General features: G+C 44.1%; 1 protein-coding gene across 4 annotated transcripts in view; it reads left to right on the forward strand.

Annotated features, from left to right (window-relative positions):
* flna (filamin A, alpha (actin binding protein 280)) overlaps positions 1–21,869 on the forward strand; it is a 47,942-nt gene that overhangs the window by 14,156 nt on the left and 11,917 nt on the right. For all 4 annotated transcript variants that reach the window (XM_083975187.1, XM_083975189.1, XM_083975188.1 and 1 more), the window contains exons 3-30: positions 5,258–5,509; positions 7,477–7,574; positions 9,347–9,494; positions 9,798–9,916; positions 10,010–10,087; positions 10,857–11,019; positions 11,120–11,320; positions 13,292–13,429; positions 14,035–14,161; positions 14,247–14,383; positions 14,492–14,688; positions 14,795–14,908; positions 15,507–15,650; positions 15,734–15,857; positions 16,014–16,174; positions 16,266–16,356; positions 16,608–16,777; positions 17,093–17,210; positions 17,530–17,642; positions 17,746–17,895; positions 18,047–18,365; positions 19,133–19,306; positions 19,392–19,554; positions 19,634–19,794; positions 20,281–20,448; positions 20,558–20,681; positions 21,289–21,445; positions 21,554–21,743. In XM_083975187.1, coding sequence (XP_083831313.1) covers positions 5,258–5,509; positions 7,477–7,574; positions 9,347–9,494; positions 9,798–9,916; positions 10,010–10,087; positions 10,857–11,019; positions 11,120–11,320; positions 13,292–13,429; positions 14,035–14,161; positions 14,247–14,383; positions 14,492–14,688; positions 14,795–14,908; positions 15,507–15,650; positions 15,734–15,857; positions 16,014–16,174; positions 16,266–16,356; positions 16,608–16,777; positions 17,093–17,210; positions 17,530–17,642; positions 17,746–17,895; positions 18,047–18,365; positions 19,133–19,306; positions 19,392–19,554; positions 19,634–19,794; positions 20,281–20,448; positions 20,558–20,681; positions 21,289–21,445; positions 21,554–21,743 — 4,299 coding nt within the window. The remainder of the gene's footprint in view (positions 1–5,257; positions 5,510–7,476; positions 7,575–9,346; positions 9,495–9,797; positions 9,917–10,009; positions 10,088–10,856; positions 11,020–11,119; positions 11,321–13,291; positions 13,430–14,034; positions 14,162–14,246; positions 14,384–14,491; positions 14,689–14,794; positions 14,909–15,506; positions 15,651–15,733; positions 15,858–16,013; positions 16,175–16,265; positions 16,357–16,607; positions 16,778–17,092; positions 17,211–17,529; positions 17,643–17,745; positions 17,896–18,046; positions 18,366–19,132; positions 19,307–19,391; positions 19,555–19,633; positions 19,795–20,280; positions 20,449–20,557; positions 20,682–21,288; positions 21,446–21,553; positions 21,744–21,869) is intronic.

Consider the following 21,869-nt stretch of genomic DNA (forward strand, 5'->3'; position numbering starts at 1 on the left):
TCTGTGTGTGTGTGTGTGTGGGCACAATTATGCCGCTAGACCAGAGCACAGCACACTATGACGATTTGTGTGAAAATCAATTTGTTAGAGAGCTGCCAGGTAAATGCCATGTAAATGTGTTCAGTATGTTGAATATGACAAACTTCTGTTCACTCTGAGCCGTACGTTGTTCAACTAACTAGCACAATTTATCCCAATTTTAATGTAAGGTAATTTAATTTATCAACTGAAATGAAAAATGTACAAACCTGAAATTTGTACTTTTTACTAGAAGACAAATAGAACTGATACATCTTACAGTACTTTTTCATGTTTTACATTTGGAAGAAAAAAAATCCCTGGTGGACAAACTAATGTTTCTATATTACTTCAGACATATGTTTCCATTTATGCTGCTGCAGTTTCTTGTTACTTATTGGCCAACATGTAGTACATTGATGCAGACATATTTGCAGTAACTAATCTGCCGGGCTGACTGACTTATCAGTGTAGGGTTAGGGCACATGCTGTAAAGACCCAAGTGTTTAAACGGCAAAATTAGGATGTTAAATCTGTTAATGTTAGTGTCAACACCACAATGACCCACAGTAAGCTTAAATTGCAGTAGTAGTTAACTGTCGCAGCCTAAATGTTGTGCTGCAGCGTTGAAGCTAACCCACTGCTCAAAAGGGGAGTGGTCCATACCCAAAGTACATCTTGAAAACACTGTGTGAACTAGGTGACTGAGCTTATTAAAGGAGACATATTCTGCCCCCTCTCCACAAATTAAAATAGTTCCCAGGTGTCTTAAAGACATGTCTGTGACACGCTTTGGTCAAAATCCCCCAAGGATCAAACACCACAGCTCTTTTCATACTCTCAAAACAGCCCTGTTCAGAACGGCTGGTTTCAGTGCCTGTCCCTTTAAATGCAAATCAGCAACTGCTCGCCCCGCCCCACCCCACCCCTTCTACTGGTCCCAGGTAGGGGTGGGGTTATGCAAATTCAAAAACTACTTACATCACTGGAAGACAACTGAGGGAACAGCTCGTAAAACCACAATGTGTTTCAATATAGGAAGCCTGCAAATTACAGATTTTTTTTTTGTCAATTCTCGCATTTTGGGGGCCGGAGGGCAAGACAAACACCCAAATATATGTTGAAGAGCCTTTAAAAAGTCATATAATGTGTCCCCTTTAATGATGCTTTATGGATAGGTAGCCTATGTTAAAAGGGTGACTCACCAATGCAACCCTTTCCTGGCTAAGTAGAGTGTTAGCAGTTAGCTCACCAGCTACAGCTCACCAATAGGCCTGTGAGTAGTTACTACATCACCTAGCAACAAGACGTCATTGACGTAGCTGGACCACTTTCTGGTATGACTGGGCCTTATCTCCTCTAAAATGCCCCGTATTGTGTGTGAATAGATCTAAAGATGCTCTGGCGGGTAAGACGGAGGCCTCAGGGCTGTCCAGGGCCGCTGTGCTGGTTCGTCCTACAAGATCTCAGGACTAATCTGCTCCAGATGTTGAAGTGCAACCGGAATATTGTGCAGAACCACCACCCCCCCTCTTCTCTGTGCTTTTTCTTCTCCGCCCTCCCTTACCCCCTTGAGAGGCTGGGACCAGGTCAGGCTGTGGGTCAGGGGTTGTGATGATGTCATAGCAGTGTCACTGAGGGGGGGGGAGTAGGGGAATGCAGCGACGAGCCAAACCGATGAGTCATGGGAGTTTTGGGGTCTAAAGAAGCATCAACAGACAGACACACACTCTCTCCATACGGTGGTAGCCTCTGCATGCTCTCTCTCTTGTCTCACACAAATACACAAACACACACATCAGTACAAAAGCTGGGGGCTTGGGTTGGGGGGGGGTATGAGTCAGCAGAGGGGGAGTCTGCAGCAGTCTGTGTCCGTATATGGGCTCCGTCAGGCTGGGTGCGCTGTGGTCTGCCGGGAATGCTGGCAGATTCCTTGCATGTTTAGTGGCTTTGTGTGTGAGAGGCATGAATCAAAGAACAACACGTAACCACATATTATCAGACAGTGTGAGCGAATTTATGTCCTAACAAAACCGAGCCGGAGGAAGAGGAAGAGGAGGAAGAGGACAGGCTGTTGTCTGCTGCACATATCTGAAATGATGCTCTGCACTGGGCAGATTTGATCATCACTGACCTACACTTAAAGGTCCCATATTTGACACTTTATATATGAAGTGTTGATCCTCTCTCTGGAGCTCAGGTAATAACAGGCCAGTGAGAGGGACTCTCCTCTGATTGGCTGACTCCTGAGTGACCGTATGAAATATACTAGATTCCAGTGAAACATAGAGAAAGCAAATCCTGCAGGTTTTGGTGGTGGGCGTGGTGGGGCCAGACTGAGGTATGGCTGAGAGCTTCGTTGTGACATCACAAAGTTACAGAAGTCCCAGCAAGGGGTTTTAAAGTTTCCATTTCCTGAAACGGACTGTGTGCAGACAAGTGAACTGAGGCTAATGAAAAAAGACATGCAGGTTGATTGTTCAGCTTTATCTGAACACCGTGGCCTCTTCTGCACCTCGAGTAAGGTCCTGCCTGTGCTGGGGTGGATGACAGGCTGCTACGTGACACACCCCTGTTTTACCTGATCTGCATTCCTGCTACGAGTACCAACCTGTGACACCATTCGCTCCCCCTTATCAGTACAAATAACAATTTATAGTCGTCAGTGAGTTTTATCTCTGCCTTCAGGCAACATTTCCCTTCTCTCTCTTCTGCATCTTACTTTGCCTCTTCTTATTCTTTCCTATCATTCCTGAGCAGCCCGAGTTGCCACTCTGTTGCTATAACAATCCAGCTCTCTCAAAGTTCCCATGGTGATGGGTCATCCAAACAGGCCCCCTCGTCTTACCCTGCTCCATTTTATCACTATGCAGATTGCAGAGTGTGTTTTTTTTTTCCTGCTCACATGTCATGTATGTCATGTAGCAGCTTGCGAGCACATCTCTCTGTTGACACATACATTCAGACTCATACCCGGCTGAGACGATAAATTCAGACTCATACCCGACTGAGACGAAGTTGGAGATTTCCCACATCTACTTCTGCATGTAGGCAAAGAAATTCCAGTGATTTAAAGTCATCTGATCCACCGTTCACGTGTTTCTGTGCATTCGATTTGCTTCTTCTTTTTTTTTCTCCCCCCATCTCTCAACAACCTTCATTTCTCAACAGACTTGCTCCTCGGCTCCACATCTTCAACATGCATCACATTCCACTTCCCCCTTTTGGTTTAGACCCCCGTCCCTCCTAACCCCATCCTCAGACTCTTGGCCAAACAGCTTTCAGGCCCTCTTACAGCAAGCATTAAATATTCATCCTTTTCAGTAGCCTCAGCCCCCGACCGCAGCCCCAGCTCTCTTATGCAAAAATATCGAAGGGGAGAAAAAAAAAAAGAATCACTCAAGACCTCATTGTTGTAGAGGTTGAGCTGCTGTTACCAGCAATTATTCCAGTCTAGACAACAATAACAAAACAAATTAAGTTGACAATGATGTGAGTAGCACTGGAATGAGAAAAGCCCGTAGCTCTCCATGTTTCTTTTTAGCCCCGTTCTTTCTGTTTTCGTGCTCCCTGCGGTCTTATCAGAGTCTCAGGGAAACTGCCAACTGGACACAGCTGCTGTCAGATGTGGGATTCGCACGTCGCATGACCCTAAAATTCTCAGACACACTGCAGGAGAGCCTAAAACAACTGTACACCCTTGATAGCCATCAGGCTCCAGCTTCAAATGCTCACAAGAGCCACAGCCTTAACCCCATTTTCCTCCCTTAACTATGTCCTAATCACCATCTGCCGGGATGCACACAAACACACTGCTCCACCCTTTCCTCAAGGCTGGACCTGAGTTATCGTCCCTCCTAATCAGCTGCTGCTTGTGCAACATGTGTGTGCACGCTGTAGTGTTTATATTAGGCACTGTGTGTGTGTGTGTGCGTGTGTGTGTGTGTGTGCGCGTGGCGTGATCTTCATCATGCCCAGGCTCGCTTCTCGTTGCATCACTTGCTCCTCTTGCAGTGGTGCGTGTGGTTGTGTCTGAGCACAGCCACATGCCTCATATGCAATTTACAACAACCAAACATTTGTTGTGTCATCTGTTGCAATATAGACTGGTGTGTAAGTGAAGAGGTTTATATACTGTATCTGTTTAAATGTATTAATCATTTTCACAGCAGGCATCCAACACAAGTATTGCATTTTGCAATAAAGCTGTTCATATTTCTGCTCAGATATTCCCACGGGAACCTTTATATAACTTAAGTACAACATGATTCATCACGAGAAATTCCTACACTCATCACGATAGTCTCTGTTTTACAGTTTGTCACCTACATCATGTCTCAGATGGAGAAAGTTCCACTCAAGTTTCATGTCATGTATCAATAAAATTGAGTCATTAAAGGCTCTTTTTTGTATTTATTTAAAGATCTCCCATTTCGTTGTTTAGATTTAACATCTGTTCTCTCTGGAGCTCCAATAACATGTCAATGAGCCAATCAGAAGAGAGACTCTGAGTGTAGACATGGACATCTTACTTTATACAATATGGGACTTTTAAATACTGTATTAGCAAATTAATTAATGAGTTGGGCAGCTGAGTAAATCACCACCGTCAACACGTGCCCTTTCCTTTGAGATTCAGTATAAACCAATAGCAACTGAACCAATAACCCACCCTCCTCCACTCTCAGCAGTATGAAAGGCTGCGCCAACATCAAGCTTCATCAGATCGGATGTTTGAATCCATGTTCGGTGTCATTGAAATCTGTACAGAAGTACCATGTTGGATGTGAACAGAAACTACTGCAATCTCTCTTCACACCAGGGCATGGGCCATGATTTCTAGGCATGCACGCTCCTCGTCCTTAAAGGCATACATACATGAGATAGCAGATAACAGATGTTCCTGAGGGAAATGTGAAGCACAGATCATTACAGAATCTCACTCCTGACTTCTAAGTAGAAGGTTAAAGATCAAACAAGAGACTGACTCCCTCTCTGCAGTGTTATCTCCTATTTACATTCTTTGTGTAGTCATTTTCAACTGACTGAGGGCTGCATCTAAAAATGTTGTCTTTAGAAATGTTCTCCTTGGCCTTTGATACATATAATAAAAACAAAAATAATTGAACTTCTTTTTTTTTTTTTTTGAACACTTTTGAATAAAAGATGTGTCTGTCCTCTTTAATATGTATTAATATGTTAATGTGTCTCATCTGCTCTCTCTTCTTCTGTATTCCAGACTCTAAAGCCATCGTCGATGGGAACCTGAAGCTGATCCTGGGTCTGATATGGACCCTGATTCTGCACTACTCCATCTCCATGCCCATGTGGGATGAGGACGAGGAGGGAGATGATGGCAAGCAGAAGACACCCAAGCAGAGGCTGCTGGGATGGATCCAGAACAAGCTGCCAGAGCTGCCGATCACCAACTTCCACAGAGACTGGCAGACTGGCCGGGCCCTGGGTGCTCTGGTTGACAGCTGTGCTCCAGGTGAGGGGGCTGTGTGTGTGTGTGGGGAACATCTGTATCCCCCATGTTCAGCAACTGGAGTTAACAGCAAGTAGTAAGAAGAAACATTTGAAACATTTGTCTCTGGCAAAAGACACAGCTTTTTACTGTGATAAATTAGATACGGTTTTGAAATTCTTTTGCCTCTTAGATGTTAGTTGACTTACAATGAATCACAAATTAAACCAGACTAAATGTCAACAGCCATGCCAGCTGCTCTTTGAGGTGGTTCACAGACACAACAGTGTGTGAAGCTAATTGAACATTTCAATGTTTTAATTCTAACATGCTGCCAGGGCTGATGTTTAGCATGTATATCTACTGCATTAGCATGTTACCAAACGCTGAGTGGGTACTGTAGGGATAGACCAGCCTGGAAGTTAGCATCCTCCTGGTTCCCTCTATTATGATGGACAGTGCAAAAGAGACAGGAAACGCGGTAGAAAGAGGCGGGACGACGCGCGGCAAAGGGTAGTAGTAGCCTACATGGTGTATTGGGTGAGCCGCTGGAGCAAGCTTGTAGTTTTTTATTTATTTATTTATTTATTAGTTTATTTAGCAGAGATGGTGCACATCAATAAACGTTGCTATAGATGCATCAGAGTTAGCCAAAAAGGCTAGGTTTCATCCGTAGTCCCTGGACAAATATTACAATGTCATCCTAAAACAGAGTATAAGAGGAAGGAAATACAATAATACATGCAAACAAGAAAAATAGTAAACAGTCATGCAGAACAAAATCACGAACATAAAAAGTATGTGTAGTATATAATAATATACATAAAACAGACAGACTCAATAAAAGCAGAGCATGCATGCAGGTACATGGACATTTGATTCATCTCCTACCTCTTTAACAAAAGCCTTTCCTCTCACAAAGTTAGTAATAGTTTGAAGTGTGATTATAAACCATTTCTGTTTTTTTATTTAGCCACTTAGCAGCTGGCCACTTTTGAGAGATGTAAAACTTTAAATAAATCCCATCTGCTGTATTTACTGCAGTAAAATGCTAACTAATTTTGACGTTTTTTAGGACTTATTCCAGCGGTGCTCCATTAGCCCTAAACACAAAATACAGCCGAGGTGCTGGCACGTCTTTTAGCGTCATAACTGTCTGAGTCCAGCAGTGACTGACAGCTGCAGGTCTGAGGTCAGGTCAGGGGAAAGCATAAGTGCGTAATTCACATCACTGCGAGAGAAAAACCTGATAGAAGTGGAGTAGAAGAGCAGGAGTGCTGACTCCTGCTAAATTAGGAAAGTGAGGAGAGAGGAGGAGCAGGGGTTGTAAATGAAGGAAAGTGGGGCATAAAGGGAGGTTTCTATTTACATACTCGGGATGTTTGGCATACCTGTGCATCACCAACAGCCTTGAGCCAGAGATAAGGACTCAACAAAAGCTTTAAGACTTCTTGAACAAAAGATGTCCCTGAGGTGTCCAAAAACAACAACCCACTGTGCTTGGATTATAAACAAATGGAGAAATAACTGCTGACACAGCTTCATAACATCCAGTGTGTAATTTTAAGTGCAGACATCTTGACGAGCCACAGGGACAGATAATTACTGCTGCAGATTTACCTTGGAGTACAGATTAGACATGTTGAACATACTAAGTTTATCTGGTGGGCGTCATCAAGGCTCCAACTTTGGATGTTTGTTCAGCCATAATAAAACAGACAGCAGAGTTTAGTTCCTCGTGCCCCCTCGCACACATTCACTAGAAAAAATGTGATATTATGAATAATACAGTATCAGCAATCTGTTTTGTAGTTTGACTACAGTTTTTTATTGTGTAGTGGTATCTGTAATGTTGTTCTAGTGCTAATACTAATTGAAATGTTTTTATCAGCTAATAAATCTTATGAATCATGAGGACATGATTCTATCTAATTGCATTAAATAAGGAGTTATACTGTAGTTAATCCAATTTGTTGCTTTCCTCCCTGCAGGTCTGTGTCCTGACTGGGACCAGTGGGATCAGACCAAACCGGTGGATAACGCCCGTGAGGCCATGCAGCAAGCTGACGACTGGCTGGGCATCCCACAGGTAAAAATAAATATCTGCAAAAGTGGAGCAAAATGAATACGAATACATTTTGATTTGAAATATGAAATTACACATTTTTATTCCAAAATGAATGTTAAATTCATGAGGAAAATACTGTGTTGGGCTGCTACAGCCTCATTTAGTCTTGAAAGAGTGGATGGCTGATGTTGGTCCATGTTAGTTAATGTTATATAATGTTGATTAATGTTAGTTAATGTCCGCTAATGTTGTCAGATTCGAGACTTATTGCGTAACTGGTGTTACTGCACCGCTCTCAGATGCACTGGAAATGAGCAACTTGCCAAATATTGCCTCCTCCACTTCTCATCCGTCACTGTGGGCAAGCTGAGCAACCACATTTTCCAACAATTTGTGTAACTTTGTGCCAAAAGCTGCTCACTCACTGTGAGTATCTGTTAGCTCCATGTTTAGCAGGACGGATACACAACATTTTAGCGTTGACCACTGTCAGACTGTCTGTTAGAGATCAGCCGCTGATGTTTTACACTCGGGCCAGCACTTTGTACTGATCTTGAAGATAAACCAGTCACAAGATGGGTTTAGTTTCCAGAGAAGGTTGCTGATGTATGCAAGGTTCTATTTCTCTTATTGTCAACTAATGAAAAGACCAAAACGGATGTTTTATTAGTTCCACACTTTTTTTTCAAACCACTTTATTTGTAATTGTCCAATTATCATATAAAACAATCATATTCTCTGTTTTACAAATAACCATAGAAAAACAATCCCGACAATAAACAAAGACGGACCAAACCCAAAAGCTTTTAGTGGATGTCCTGAGGGTTAGTATCTGGGCCCAACCAGTAATATATTCATTGATTATATGTCTGCTAAAATAAAGCCATGCTCTACATTGCAGTGAACAGATATAAAAGTGAAAATTAAGACTAGAGATGTTAATCTGTGATGTTAATTATCATAAGCAAAGATCAGTCGCACAAGAAGAGGCTTCTCATTTTTACTCAAACATCAATTGACATTGAGTAATTAACTTGATAACATACAAAACTGGCTGTTCGGGTTTGTGTCTTTACTCAGGCAAAAGCGTCGACTCACTGTAACATCACTGTGCAGCAATATTATTCAAACAGCGGGAAATAATCTGTTATCTGCAGCTCAAATTAATATTTAGTTTTGGTTACTTTTATTGGACATGACGACAATAAGAGAAGTATAGGCCTACAATATCACCAGACATGCAAATTATCACAGTGCAACAATACCAAGAACGAAAGTCTTCTAACATTAGATTAGTTTTTCACCGCGCTGGTTCTTGGGTTGTGTTCCTATGGCGACTGTCATTGTTGTGTTGGCACAGCGCTGGCCCGGCGTTGGCAGCTGGCACAACATTGCGTGCTGACAGTTGGCTCTGTGGTCGCCGCTGTTTCCGCCTCGAGCTCTGCTTCTGCTCAGAAACTGTCTCCGTCCCTTCCCCTGCTGTCTCTGTGGGTTGTAAACTCAGACAGCGAGCATGACTTGAGTGAGAACGTGCCAGCCGGTTTGTGTGTCAGTCTACCACAGGTACTTTCTGAGCCAAGGTAGAGGTTGTAATGTGGTTGGTACGATCGCTAAATCACAGCACTATCTTAGTTGATTTGTATTGTGGGTAGTCGTCTCCATGGAAACCAATCGAGCACCGCTTCAGGGTGTACAGACGGAGCCGTACCTTCTCTTTCATTAGCAAATATGTAAACAAGGAAACAATTAAATCTGCCCTTTCATTTGTTAACGTTCTTGTCTTTGTGTGCCAGGTGATAACCCCTGAAGAGATCGTTGACCCCAATGTGGACGAACACTCGGTCATGACCTACCTGTCCCAGTTCCCCAAGGCTAAACTGAAGCCTGGCGCCCCTCTCCGACCCAAACTCAACCCCAAGAAGGCCCGTGCCTATGGACCAGGTACACACACACACACACACACACTTGCAGCGAGTCTAAAACAGGGAAATAAACGCAGTACCCTGAGCAGCTGGATCAGATTAGAGCATGTTTACAGCCAATGACCCAAAACCTAAGAGTTTATCCAAGAGACTGGATTCTTGCGAAATGAAGGAGTTTTGGCTCATCTGGTTACTGTAGATTCTTCTGCACACTGCCTCAGGTTTTGACAGGAAAAGTTAACTCTGTCAGCTCATGAGACGCACACAGAACTTACATAAGTTTAATCAATGTACTCCCCCCCCCCACCTCTGGCCTCTGCAGGTGTGGAGCCTGTAGGTAACGTGGTGATGAAGAAAGCTGTGTTCACCGTGGAGACCATCAGTGCAGGAATGGGCGAGGTGCTGGTCTATGTGGAGGACCCCGCAGGACACAGAGAGGAGGTGGGACACGATGAGATTGTTCGTCCCAATGGCAAACTACTTTTTTTTTTTTCTTTTTTCTTTTTTGTTAACTTTTCAAATCTTTCCTCTCAGGCTAAAGTGACAGGCAACAATGATAAGAACCGCACCTACTCTGTCTTCTACATCCCTAAAGTCACAGGCATGCACAAGGTAAGCCAAGAGTTCATAGTCGATACACAAGACTGAACTTGAATGAATGTGTGATATGAGGATCTGTGCTGGAGTTAAAGGGACAACGAGGAGGAAAGCGAAGTGTTTTCATACTACATTTACCATGAGCCTCTGCGCGCACGGTAAAATTCTGAACAGATGTCTTGCCAAGAATGTTTTCATTCATCAAGAATTAAAGTCAGATGTTCGAAGACGATCAGATACCATCGTGGTTCCGACCATTAACGGTGATTCCCATGACCCGCAGGGCAGCGTCCGCGAAACCGAAAGTAAGGAAATGCTGGTCAGCTCGCCCAGCATTTCCACCATTAATTAAAATAACAAAATAACGATAGAGACAAAACAATAAATTTATCGAAAATGGAGCCATTAAAGCAGAAGTAAGTGGAATGTTTGTGTTAATATAAGTCTTAAATAGTTATATCTTCTGACAGCAATCACTTACATAGAGTGTTTGGTCCGAAACACGGGTCTGTCAGTCACTCTGCTCTGCTGTAAGCCGAGGAGAAAACTTTCCTTGTATCCTACAACCTTTATCCAATGAGGAGAGAGAACAACATAAAGGGGCGGTCTTAATTGAATGTATAATGCCCATAAACAAAATATGGTAACATAAATATAGAAACATAGTGTATAGTGTGAGTGTAGGTGCAAAGGGCTACTACCCTTGTGTCATGGCTGTGGCCATCACAATCCCCTATAAATGGGACCTGAGGGTTCAAGACTCTCTCTCCTTTCTGCTTTGTAGGTGACGGTGCTGTTTGCAGGGCAGCACATCTCTAAGAGCCCTTTCGAGGTGGAGGTCGGCATGGCTCAGGGAGACTCCAGCAAGGCCACGGCCCAGGGACCAGGCCTGGAGCCGGCAGGAAACATCGCCAACAAGGCCACCTACTTTGATGTCTACACAGCAGGTAATAACATAGACACAGGTCTGGTCTCCTCGCTGTGTGTGTTTTATCTTTTATCTTTTTATCTTAAATCGCCCCTCATCGCCTTCCCTACTTCTCTCAGGTGCCGGTATTGGAGAGGTGGAGGTGGTGATCATGGATCCTGTCGGCAAGAAGAACACTGTGACTTGCACCATCGAGGATAAGGGCAACAGTAGCTACCGCTGCACCTACAAGCCCACCCAGGAGGGCCAGCACATCATCTACGTCACATTCGCTGGCGGCCAAATCAGCAAGAGCCCCTTCACTGTCGAAGTGGGAGAGGGTGAGAGCTATACATTTGAGAGAAACCTTGTTTATAACTTGTATAGGATTTTACCGCTACATGTTATATCAATGGAAGTCCAAGATGTGTGACCTAAGGATACAAGAGATGACTGTTTCTTTAGAATATTTGCGTCCTCTCTGTTTTTTTTTTTCTTCAGTTGTGCCTAATGCTTTTCCTGTTTCTTCCTGCCACTGTACTGGACGTCGTGCCCTCTCTCTTCCCCTCCCTCCCTCCTCCTTCCCCTTCTTCTCTTTGATAGCGGCCTGGTGGTATCTGTCCTCTCTCTGGAACGGCCTCTTCCTTCTGCTGTCATTTCCTGTTTCCTGGGATCTCTCTTGGGTACCCACTGTTTGTGTGTGTGTGTGTGTGCACATGTGTGAGTGTGTGCGTAGTACGTGTGTGTAATTCCATGCATGAGTGGGTCAACCGTGTGTGAGTTATCCTTCACTCTGTCTGTGTGCTTTTGTGTTTGCGTGTCTTTACTAATTTACCTGTGTAGATTAGCTTTGTGTGTGTGTGTGTCATCTGCCTCTAAACTCCAAATGACTCAAGCATCCCCGGGTACTTTGTCTCCTTATTAGGAGGTTTCAGTGTATCCATGAGGAAATACTCTTACTTAGAAATTCACCCACATATGCTCACATTTAGATGGAAGATTTCCACCATTGTATTTGCCAGAAAATGGATGCCTCATTTCTTCCAGCTTAGTAGTGGTCTTAAGTTTACACAGTGACACAATTCACAAAGAAGTGTATTTGTAATCACACAACCAACATTGTTTAAAATATAGCTGTTGGTGCAATGACTCATGTTTTCATAGAGCTCAAGTAACAGATACAGTAGGTCATAGACTGGTAGGACTGTATCTCTGAAACTCAATATAGAGTGATCAGAATGCTAGAGGTGCCATATTACCCAATTTCTGTTTTTTATTTATAAAGCGGGTCCAGGTTCTGTATTAATACTGTATATTAATACTTAAGAATCAAAGTATCAGAGAAATTAAAACAAGACTTAAAATGAGCCAGATCAGGACTTTTTTTATAACTCACTGACCTGTTGTTACAAGAGCTCCAGAAAAAAACCTGAGAGCGCAGATATGAAACTACAGTGTGACCACAGAGATATTTTATGAATGTAAAAGCTCCAAATAAAACAAAGGGAAAGTGGACCTTAGAATAAACAAAAGAAAAAGAAAAGAAAAAAAACGAAAAGCTGAAGTGTTTGTGAAATCAAAACTAATTAATTAATTTTCACTTCATAATAAAGCCCTGTGATGAGGTAATGCCTTTTTATTAATGTATAATAAATCATTTAAAATGCTTTACATATCACAAATACACCCTTAATGAGAACACATTTTGGGTTGGTTGCAATTTCTGTTTAATCTGGCAAATTATTTATAGCGATTCTGCCAAGTGTACCAGACCGGCACACGTGGTAAAACATCAGCGTGTTCTTTATCTCAGAGTGCCAAGTAGTCCGCTCCCTGGAAAATATCTATGCCTCTCTCAATAGTCTCTGTTCCTGTGGGGGTTTCCTTTGCTTCCTGCAGGGTGTCCAAGTGTGACTCAGCAGCTCCTATTTTATGCACTTTCAATTAGGAGATATGAAGGATACTCCATTTCCTGTGTAGGGATAAAGGCTGACTTCCTTCACTGTGGTCCATGACTTCACTCTGCGGAATAAGATGGATGGATAAGAGGCACAGAGGGGTGTGCAGGGTAGAGGGAATGCAGGAAAGGACAATTGAACTGTACGCTTTCCAGCAACCCTTCATTGTGACGGATGCACCACTGGGATGGAAATAGTTTTGGTTTCATATCATTCACCCCGCACCTCATTCCTATTCTCCCCACCAAAACCACCGCTGAATTCTCTCATGGTCTTAATGTCGAAGTCAGACTACTGAGAGCTGTGTCGTCCATGTTCCCCTCTCACTCCTTCATCATGTGTGTCTCTCCACAGCGTGTAACCCCACCCTCTGCAGAGCTAAGGGCCGTGGTCTGCAGCCAAAGGGCCTGAGGGTGAAGGAGACGGCAGACTTCAAGGTTTACACCAAAGGAGCCGGCACAGGAGAGCTCAAGGTCACCATCAAGGGCCCGAGTGAGTTACACTGCAAACAACATTTAGCCACTATATTAAAGGGATAGTTCAACATTATGGCAAATTCGCCTATCACCATAATCCCTACAGTCATAGGGGTAGGTGCATTACCTTTAATTATCGGTGCATGTTGTTTTGAGATCTGCGGGGCAGAGACGTGAGCTGCTCAGCGAACACAATGGATGTGATGGTACAGGTCCCCTGTCCCTCATCAAACTCATCAAATACACAATCCAACAACTCCAAAACGCTCTCGTGGACAAGTTGTGACCTGCATGTTTAATTTACCAAATTGTTGAACTATCCCTTTAAGCATTCCCGTCACATTGGACGAGGTCTGATATACTCTTGGAAGCTTAAATTAGCAATTCTCAGACATTTGAGAGAAAGAGGCTAGATAAGACTAGAGAATAATCTGCAGTTTCCCTTCCTGAGGGTTTTAACTCATCAGCCTCAGCTCAGAAAGCTGCAGACAAGTGCTTGTGTTTGCTAATTAGCAATTAGCTAATTATAGCAAAATAGTAATTAAGCAGATAGCAAAAATTAACAGCAACAATTAAACATTTGTGAGCTGTGTTAGTCATGTGTGGTCTCTCTGTTCACAGAGGGTCTTGAGGAGCCCTGTAAAAGAAAAGATCTTGGTGATGGTGTGTTTGAATTTGAGTATTACCCCACCACACCTGGAACATACACCATCACCATCACCTGGGGAGGACAGCACATTCCCCGCAGGTACACACCCCTGCATGTTGAACACATACCACAACCGATCAGCTTTAATGTATGACAGAGACTGATCACCGTCTGCTCTGTTTAGTCCCATTGAGGTCAAGATCGGTGCCGAGGCCGGCCCGCAGAAGGTGAGGGCCTGGGGTCCAGGACTGGATTGCGGCATTGTTGGCAAATCTGCCGACTTCGTGGTGGAGGCTGTTGGAGACAACGTCGGTACACTGGGTAAGAGACGACGCCAGAAACACAGACGGTCAACAGTCAGATGAAGTTTTACCATTTTATCTTTGCGCTGACAGTTCCTCTGAGCTTACCGTGTTTCTGTTTGTTCAGGTTTCTCTGTGGAAGGCCCATCTCAGGCCAAAATCGAATGTGACGACAAGGGCGATGGATCCTGCGACGTGCGCTACTGGCCCACAGAGCCTGGAGAGTATGCCGTGCACGTGCTCTGCAACAACGAAGACATCCAGCATTCTCCTTTCATGGCTGAGATTGTCAACCCACCAGGCAAAGACTTCTACCCTGACAAGGTGCACACACACACATCCAGGGACACAGCAAAATGACACAAAATCAAAACAGACATATGTTCTGACTGTATTTTCTTAAGCACCATAAATGTGTTTTTTATTACAGGTTAAGGCGTTTGGTCCAGGCCTTCAGAGCAGTGGTTTGGCTGTTGGAAAGCCCACTGAGTTCACAGTCGATGCCAAGCAAGGAGGAAAAGCTCCTCTGAAGATCTCTGCTCAGGTGTGTTTCAACATGTGATTAGTAACGTGCCACGTGTAGAAATCATCTAAGCCCAGACTCAGCCTCTCGGACATCTTGATATTGTAGATGTATAGTATTTCTTTAGTAATGTCATATTTAAAGAGGAACTAAGCAGGATTTCTCCCGTGACTATGCTACATTTTTACCGTAATTACAAAGCTCTGGACTAATTGTCATAGTATTGATAGTTAACTACGTGACTTGTGACTTGTTATGAGTGAGAATGGAGACTCTCTGTCTTCCACCTGGCTTCTCACGGCTGAAAACCAACCATGCAACATCAGTGTAGTTACTCGGTCGCCGCCCCGGTGTCCCAGCTCTTGCCTCTGCACACCGCAACACAAACGCGCTCTGTAACCAGCAATCTTTTGTTTATGATGGTTAAGACTACACAGACAGACACGTCGTAACATCGTATATGTTATATAACGTTATCCACCACCCTATGTATTGATTTTTGTCTTCTTGCCGTCTTTGTTGTAAACAAATGCACATGGCCAGGAGGAGGGTTAGCAAAACAGCGGAAAAGCGACTGGACTTGCATAGTTCAACTATTTGGTTTTCCCCACCTGTACAGGATGGTGAAGGCACTCCATTGGAAGTCCAGGTCAAGGACAATGGCAACGGCACATACACCTGTACCTACACCCCACGCAAACCTGTAAAACACACTGTCATGGTCTCCTGGGGAGGAGTCAACATCCCCGACAGCCCATTCAGAGTGAGTATACCCTTACACATTTCACAAACTGCTTCACTTTTCCAGGTCAGAGTCTGATGAGCTGTTGTGTTTTCTGATCACAGATGAACATCGGAGCAGGCTGTCATCCAAACAAGGTGAAGGTGTCGGGACCTGGAGTGGCCAAGACTGGCCTCAAGGCCTTCGAGCCAACATACTTCACCGTGGACTGTGCAGAGGCTGGACAAGGTAAAGCCACATGAACCAGCTGCATCCTTTATACGTGGTGGTTTCTAAACCATATGAGCAACTTTGACAGATGTGCTGTGTTTTTTTAAAGCTGCAGTTATCAATATACAGTATGCATATGAGCAATGGCTCATGACGTTTGTCTCCTGGTCTCAGGTGACATCAGCATAGGAATCAAATGCGCCCCTGGAGTGGTGGGACCCGCAGAGGCCGACATTGACTTTGACATCATCAGGAACGACAACGACACTTTCACTGTCAAATACACTCCTCCTGGAGCAGGCAGCTACACCATCATGGTCCTGTTTGCTGACCAGGTGAGACTGACTTTGCACTGGTTGAATTATTAAATGAGAGAAGACTCGGCATGTTCGAACAGTGTGTTTGACAGTGTGGCTTGTTGTGCAGGCTATTCCAATGACGCCCATCAGGGTCAAAGTGGATCCCTCTCATGACGCCAGCAAAGTCAAGGCTGAAGGACCAGGACTGAGCCGCAGTGGTAAGCACACCTGTTCAGTCTCAAGTACTTTTTTTAAAATTAATTTCTATATTTAAATGCTGAACTGTAGCGGTTAGGATGAGTAAACCCTGTTTTTCTATGTATTTCTATATTTTACAATGAAACCTCTGGGACAACTTCACTGGCATCAGGCACTTAAAACTATCTCTATAATAAACTGAAGGAGAATGAGGAATAAAAATAACAATAGACATGTGAGATAAATATTTTTTAAATTGTCTCTCTCTCAGGTGTTGAATTGACCAAGCCCACTCATTTCACTGTGAACACGAAAGGGGCAGGAAAGGCCAACCTGGATTGTAACTTCAGTGGTCCAACCAAAGGAGAAGCTGTCAAGGACTTTGAAATCATCAACAACCATGACAACACACACACTGTGAAATACACACCTGTGCAGCAGGTAAGACGGGAGAGAGACTTGACTGATTCTGATGAACATCCAGTCTGAGATTTGTTTTCTAGCAAAAGTTTGATTAGAAGATCGATACCAGTGGGTTAATTATTATCACTATGCAAACGAGTCCTGACTCCAGTTCCTTTACGTCAGTCAAACACATCTTTATGTCTTTCAAAACTGTAATTTGCCTGCTTTAATCAGCTGTTACTTTTTTATTTACACTGGTTTTCATATTACGTTGTAATTCAAGGCATCATCATCCCATCTACCATTTTCATTATTTATGTGACCACTCTCTGCCCCCTCCTCTGACCCCAGGGTCCTCTGGGAGTTGCTGTGACCTACGGTGGGGATAACATTCCCAAGAGCCCCTTCAATGTTGCTGTGGCACCCACAGTGGACCTCAGCAAGATCAACGTCACCGGCCTGGGAGACAGTACGTACTCTCATGCACCTCTGTGTGTTTTGAATTTCAACCCTCAAATGTAGCATCACTTGGTGTTACCATACAGTACATAACCCGAGCTGAACTGTTGTTTGTACGGAAGCCCATGTGTGCCAAGGGAAGAATACAATATCTGAAAAGTATAACATGATAGATAATAATTATTATGAGATATTAAGTCAAAAATTCTGAGTTTGTTTGCTAAAATCTGTTTATCATATCTAGAATAGTCTTTTTCCAGCTGGCTCTAGAGTGTTGGTGTGTTTTTGAAATCTACAGCTCTCTCTCTCTGCTCTGTGTGTCACTGTAGAAATGACTGTCGGAAGAGACAAGGACGTGACTGTCAAATCAAAGGGTGCTGGCGGTCAGGGCAAAGTCGGCGCTAAGGTGACTGGGCCGGCAGGGAAGCCAGTGACCAGCAAGGTATGCTGCATTACTATGAAAAAATGTCATCATATATATCCAAATGGTTAATGTTGTTATGTAACGTTGATGTTAAAATGCTGGTTAATAATTCCTGTTCCAGGTTGAGCCGGGCCTGAGCCCAGAGACCAGCCAGGTGAAGTTCATCCCCCGGGAGGCGGGGCCATACCAAGTTGAACTGACCTATGATGGAGTTCCAATTCCTGGATCCCCCTTCAAACCCACAGCTTACCCAGCCACAGACCCCTCCAAGGTTAGCCACAGATACCGACGGATGGTGCTGTTACATTCATTGTGTGCATTAAAAATATGAAAAAAACACTGAAGTGATTCGGTTGATGTGACTATTGATGACCATTTGTCACTAATCTCTTGTCTCGGTCTCTTCTTGCCCCTCCTCTCAGGTGCGCTGCTCTGGCCCAGGTCTGGAGCGTGCCAAGGTCGGGGAGACAGGGGAGTTCATTGTGGACTGTACCAACGCTGGCCCGGCTGAGCTGACCATCGAGATCATCTCGGACAGCGGCACCGAGGCTGAGGTTCACATCCAGGACAACGGAGACGGGACCTACACCATCACCTACATCCCTCTCTACCCCGGCTCATACACTCTTACCATCCGCTACGGTGGCCAGGATGTGCCAAACTTCCCCGCTCGTCTCAATGTCGAGCCTGCAGTCGACGCCAGTGGAGTCCGCGTGTTCGGACCGGGAGTGGAGGGCAAAGGTGAGATGACCTGCTGGAGAACATATATTATATATTTATGTTATTTAGTGTTGTGGTCATTGTAGTTTGAGATGCTTTTTCATTGTGTATCTCCTGCATATTTAAAGGGATAGTTCAACATTTTGGCAAATTGGCCCATTGCCATAATCCCTATAGTTTTAGGAGTTAGTTTGTTACCTTTATTTGTCGGTGCAAGCTATTTTTAGAACGGCGGAGCAGAGCTGCTCAGAGCTACGCTACAGAGGCTAGTGGGATTTCTTGGTTTCCCTCATCAAACTCAATAAATACACAATCCAACAACTCCAAAACGCTCTGATGGACAAGTTGTGACCTGCACATTCACCACGCTATGAGATAATAACAGAACGTTACGAAACAGAGTTGTTTTCGAGGCAAATTCATAAAAACAGCTTGCACCAACAATTAAAGGTAACAAACCCACTGCTTTGACTATAGGGATTATGACAATGGGCCAATTTGCCAAAATGTTGAACTGTCCCTTTAACATATAATGCTGTGGACACATTTTTTTTTTATCTGCCTCGGATTTATTTATTTTTATTAATTTAGTTTATTTAACAGGGACAATTAGGTATTCATTAGTCCTCATGTTATCAATCATACTGTAGAAATAAATCTGTTGTATGCAGATTTTATATTTGAGATGATTTCTTGATATCGGAGAAACCTGAATCTGGTTGGTGAATCTCTAGATATAATCCAAGCCTAAATCATCATGATTTGCCGTCATTGTTCTGTGTTTCCAGGTATTTACCGTGAGGCCACCACAGACTTCACAGTGGATGCTCGGGCTCTCACACAGAAAGGAGGCGACCACATCAAGACCCACATCAGCAACCCGTCCGGCAGCCGCACGGACGCCCTGATCACAGACCGCGGGGACGGGACCTACAATGTCGAGTACACTCCCTACGAGGAGGGTCAGTTCAAACATAGTAATTGAGCAGAATTGCATGTTTGTTATTGGATTTTCCAATGCTGATAATTTGTGTGTGTGTGTTTCAGGCCCACACAGTGTGGAGGTGTGCTACGACGGCTCTCCAGTGCCCAAGAGTCCGTTCCACGTTGGCGTCACTGAAGGCTGCGACCCAGCCCGTGTCCGTGTGCATGGACCTGGCCTGAAGGGCGGCATCACCAACAAGCCCAACAAGTTCACAGTGGAAACCAGGTAAGTGAGATGATTTAGGTGGAAAAACCCAAAGTGTTTCCTGCGCATTTTCTCACGTTTATCACATTGGTCTCCACAGAGGAGCAGGTACCGGTGGTCTGGGTCTCGCAATGGAGGGTCCATCAGAGGCCAAAATGTCCTGCACTGATAACAAGGACGGCAGCTGCAGTGTGGAGTACATCCCATACGAGCCTGGCACATACAACCTCAACGTCACATACGGAGGGCAGCCCATCAAAGGTACTGAGCTGCTCCTGCTTCCATATCACTGTTATAATGGGTGTGTATTTTTATTAAAGTCCCCCTAAAGAGGCATTTTAAAATTCATAAAAATGCTCTGCTATGACTATTTTTTGATTAAAATTGTTTTGTTGGGATTGGCTGCTAGGGATTCTGACGTATTAAACCTGACTGGGGGCTGAAAAACTGAATCCAACTTTTTCAGTCTTGTAGCAGAACCCAAATACTACATTGACATGTTAACAGTTTCAAAAAATAAATTTTTGGTGTCCAATCCAAGTTAGCACTGATCTAATTGTAATCATTGTAATCATCAATGAATTGGAGTATTGTGAATACACCTCTGTTAGGTCACAGTTCAGATTTCTGAGGCAGTAAAAACGTCAATGATGAGAGAATTTTCTTTACCGTAAAGTTTATAGCACTTCACCAATCCCAGCTCACTAAACTGCATTTTCTAACCTTCTCCATGCTCTGTCCCCACAGGCAGTCCATTCTCTGTGCCTGTCAGCGACACAGTGGACAGCACCAAGGTGAAGTGCCAGGGTCCAGGTCTGGGCAACAACGTCAGAGCCAACATTCCTCAGGCATTCACAGTGGACGCCTCCAAAGCCGGAGTGGCCCCGCTGCAGGTCCGCGTACAAGGACCAAAAGGTAAGAGCGTCTTCCAATGCCTGTGTGTTGTGATTTGTTTCTTCCTGTGTGTGACTAAGTAAGAACTGAACTGCGGTCAACACCAACTTGGTTTTTGTTTTGTGTGTAGGTGTGGTGGAGCCTGTGGAGGTGGTGGATAACGGTGACCAGACACACACTGTCAACTACGTTCCCACCAGAGAGGGACCCTACTCCATCAATGTGCTATACGCTGATGAGGAGATCCCCCGCAGGTAACAAAGACACACTATAGCTTTTAAACAGCACAGTTTCAGGGTGTGATCGAGTAAGTTCCTATGTCCTTTTTTAAACTTCCCAGTCAGTCCTGTTCTCATTAATCTGCTGCTTCAGTATCTTGGTCTCTCAGGCCTACACTATAAGGATGAATTGGTTTCGAATTAGGTGGTCAAAGGTCACATTTCTGGCCATAACTCAGAAACCAATATTGTAATTATGACATAATTGAATGCAAATGTCTAATACATTAGTGGAAAATAAAATACTTTGAAAGGATTTTTTTCTCCCCATTTTTAATGTTGTAGAATAAAACATTTGTCTAATGGGGTACTTAAAAAAAGTAATGTTAATGGAATTATTTATCTATGTATTATTTTATAATCACATATTTACATATTGTAGCAAAATTGTACTGCAAGTAATTGTTCAGCTTGTGATACGGTCACAGCCAGAGCAGGGGACACAGCCCAGCCCCCATCCGGAAGTGGATTAAAGGTCCACTTCTCTCCTTTTATCCATCACTTTAGACTTTCAAAAACCAGGACAGGGTGATTCTTGATGCGTTTGTGTTAAACCAGTTCCTTCTCTGGCTCTCTGTATCAGCCCCTACAAGGTGAAGGTGCTGCCCACCCACGACGCCAGCAAGGTGCGTGCCAGTGGACCCGGCCTCAACACCACCGGGGTGCCCGCCTCTCTGCCCGTTGAGTTCACCATCGACGCCAAAGACGCAGGCGAGGGACTGCTGGCGGTGCAGATCACTGTGAGTCCTCACACAGGATGCACATTTAAAAAATAAAATGATTATTTTGTTTTTTTGGGTGTCAATTCTCAAATCTCTCTCAATAACTCGCCACCCCCACCCACCCAGGACCCAGAGGGCAAACCCAAGAAGGCCAACATTCGTGACAACCACGACGGCACCTACCTGGTGTCCTACGTGCCAGACATGACTGGCAGGTACACCATCCTCATTAAGTACGGAGGAGATGAGATCCCATACTCTCCCTACCGCATCAGGGCCCTGCCCACCGGAGACGCCAGCAAGTGCACCGTCACAGGTAACGAAGTCTTACTCCAACATTTCTACTGCTAAGAGATCATCAGTTCTTTTGTGCCATCGGTTTTACACAACACATCCAGAGTTTTCAGATTTTTCAGATCAGATTTTTTTTCTGCAAATGTTG

This window comes from Trachurus trachurus, assembly GCF_905171665.1.
Source record: "Trachurus trachurus genome assembly, chromosome: 7".
NCBI lineage: Eukaryota > Metazoa > Chordata > Actinopteri > Carangiformes > Carangidae > Trachurus > Trachurus trachurus.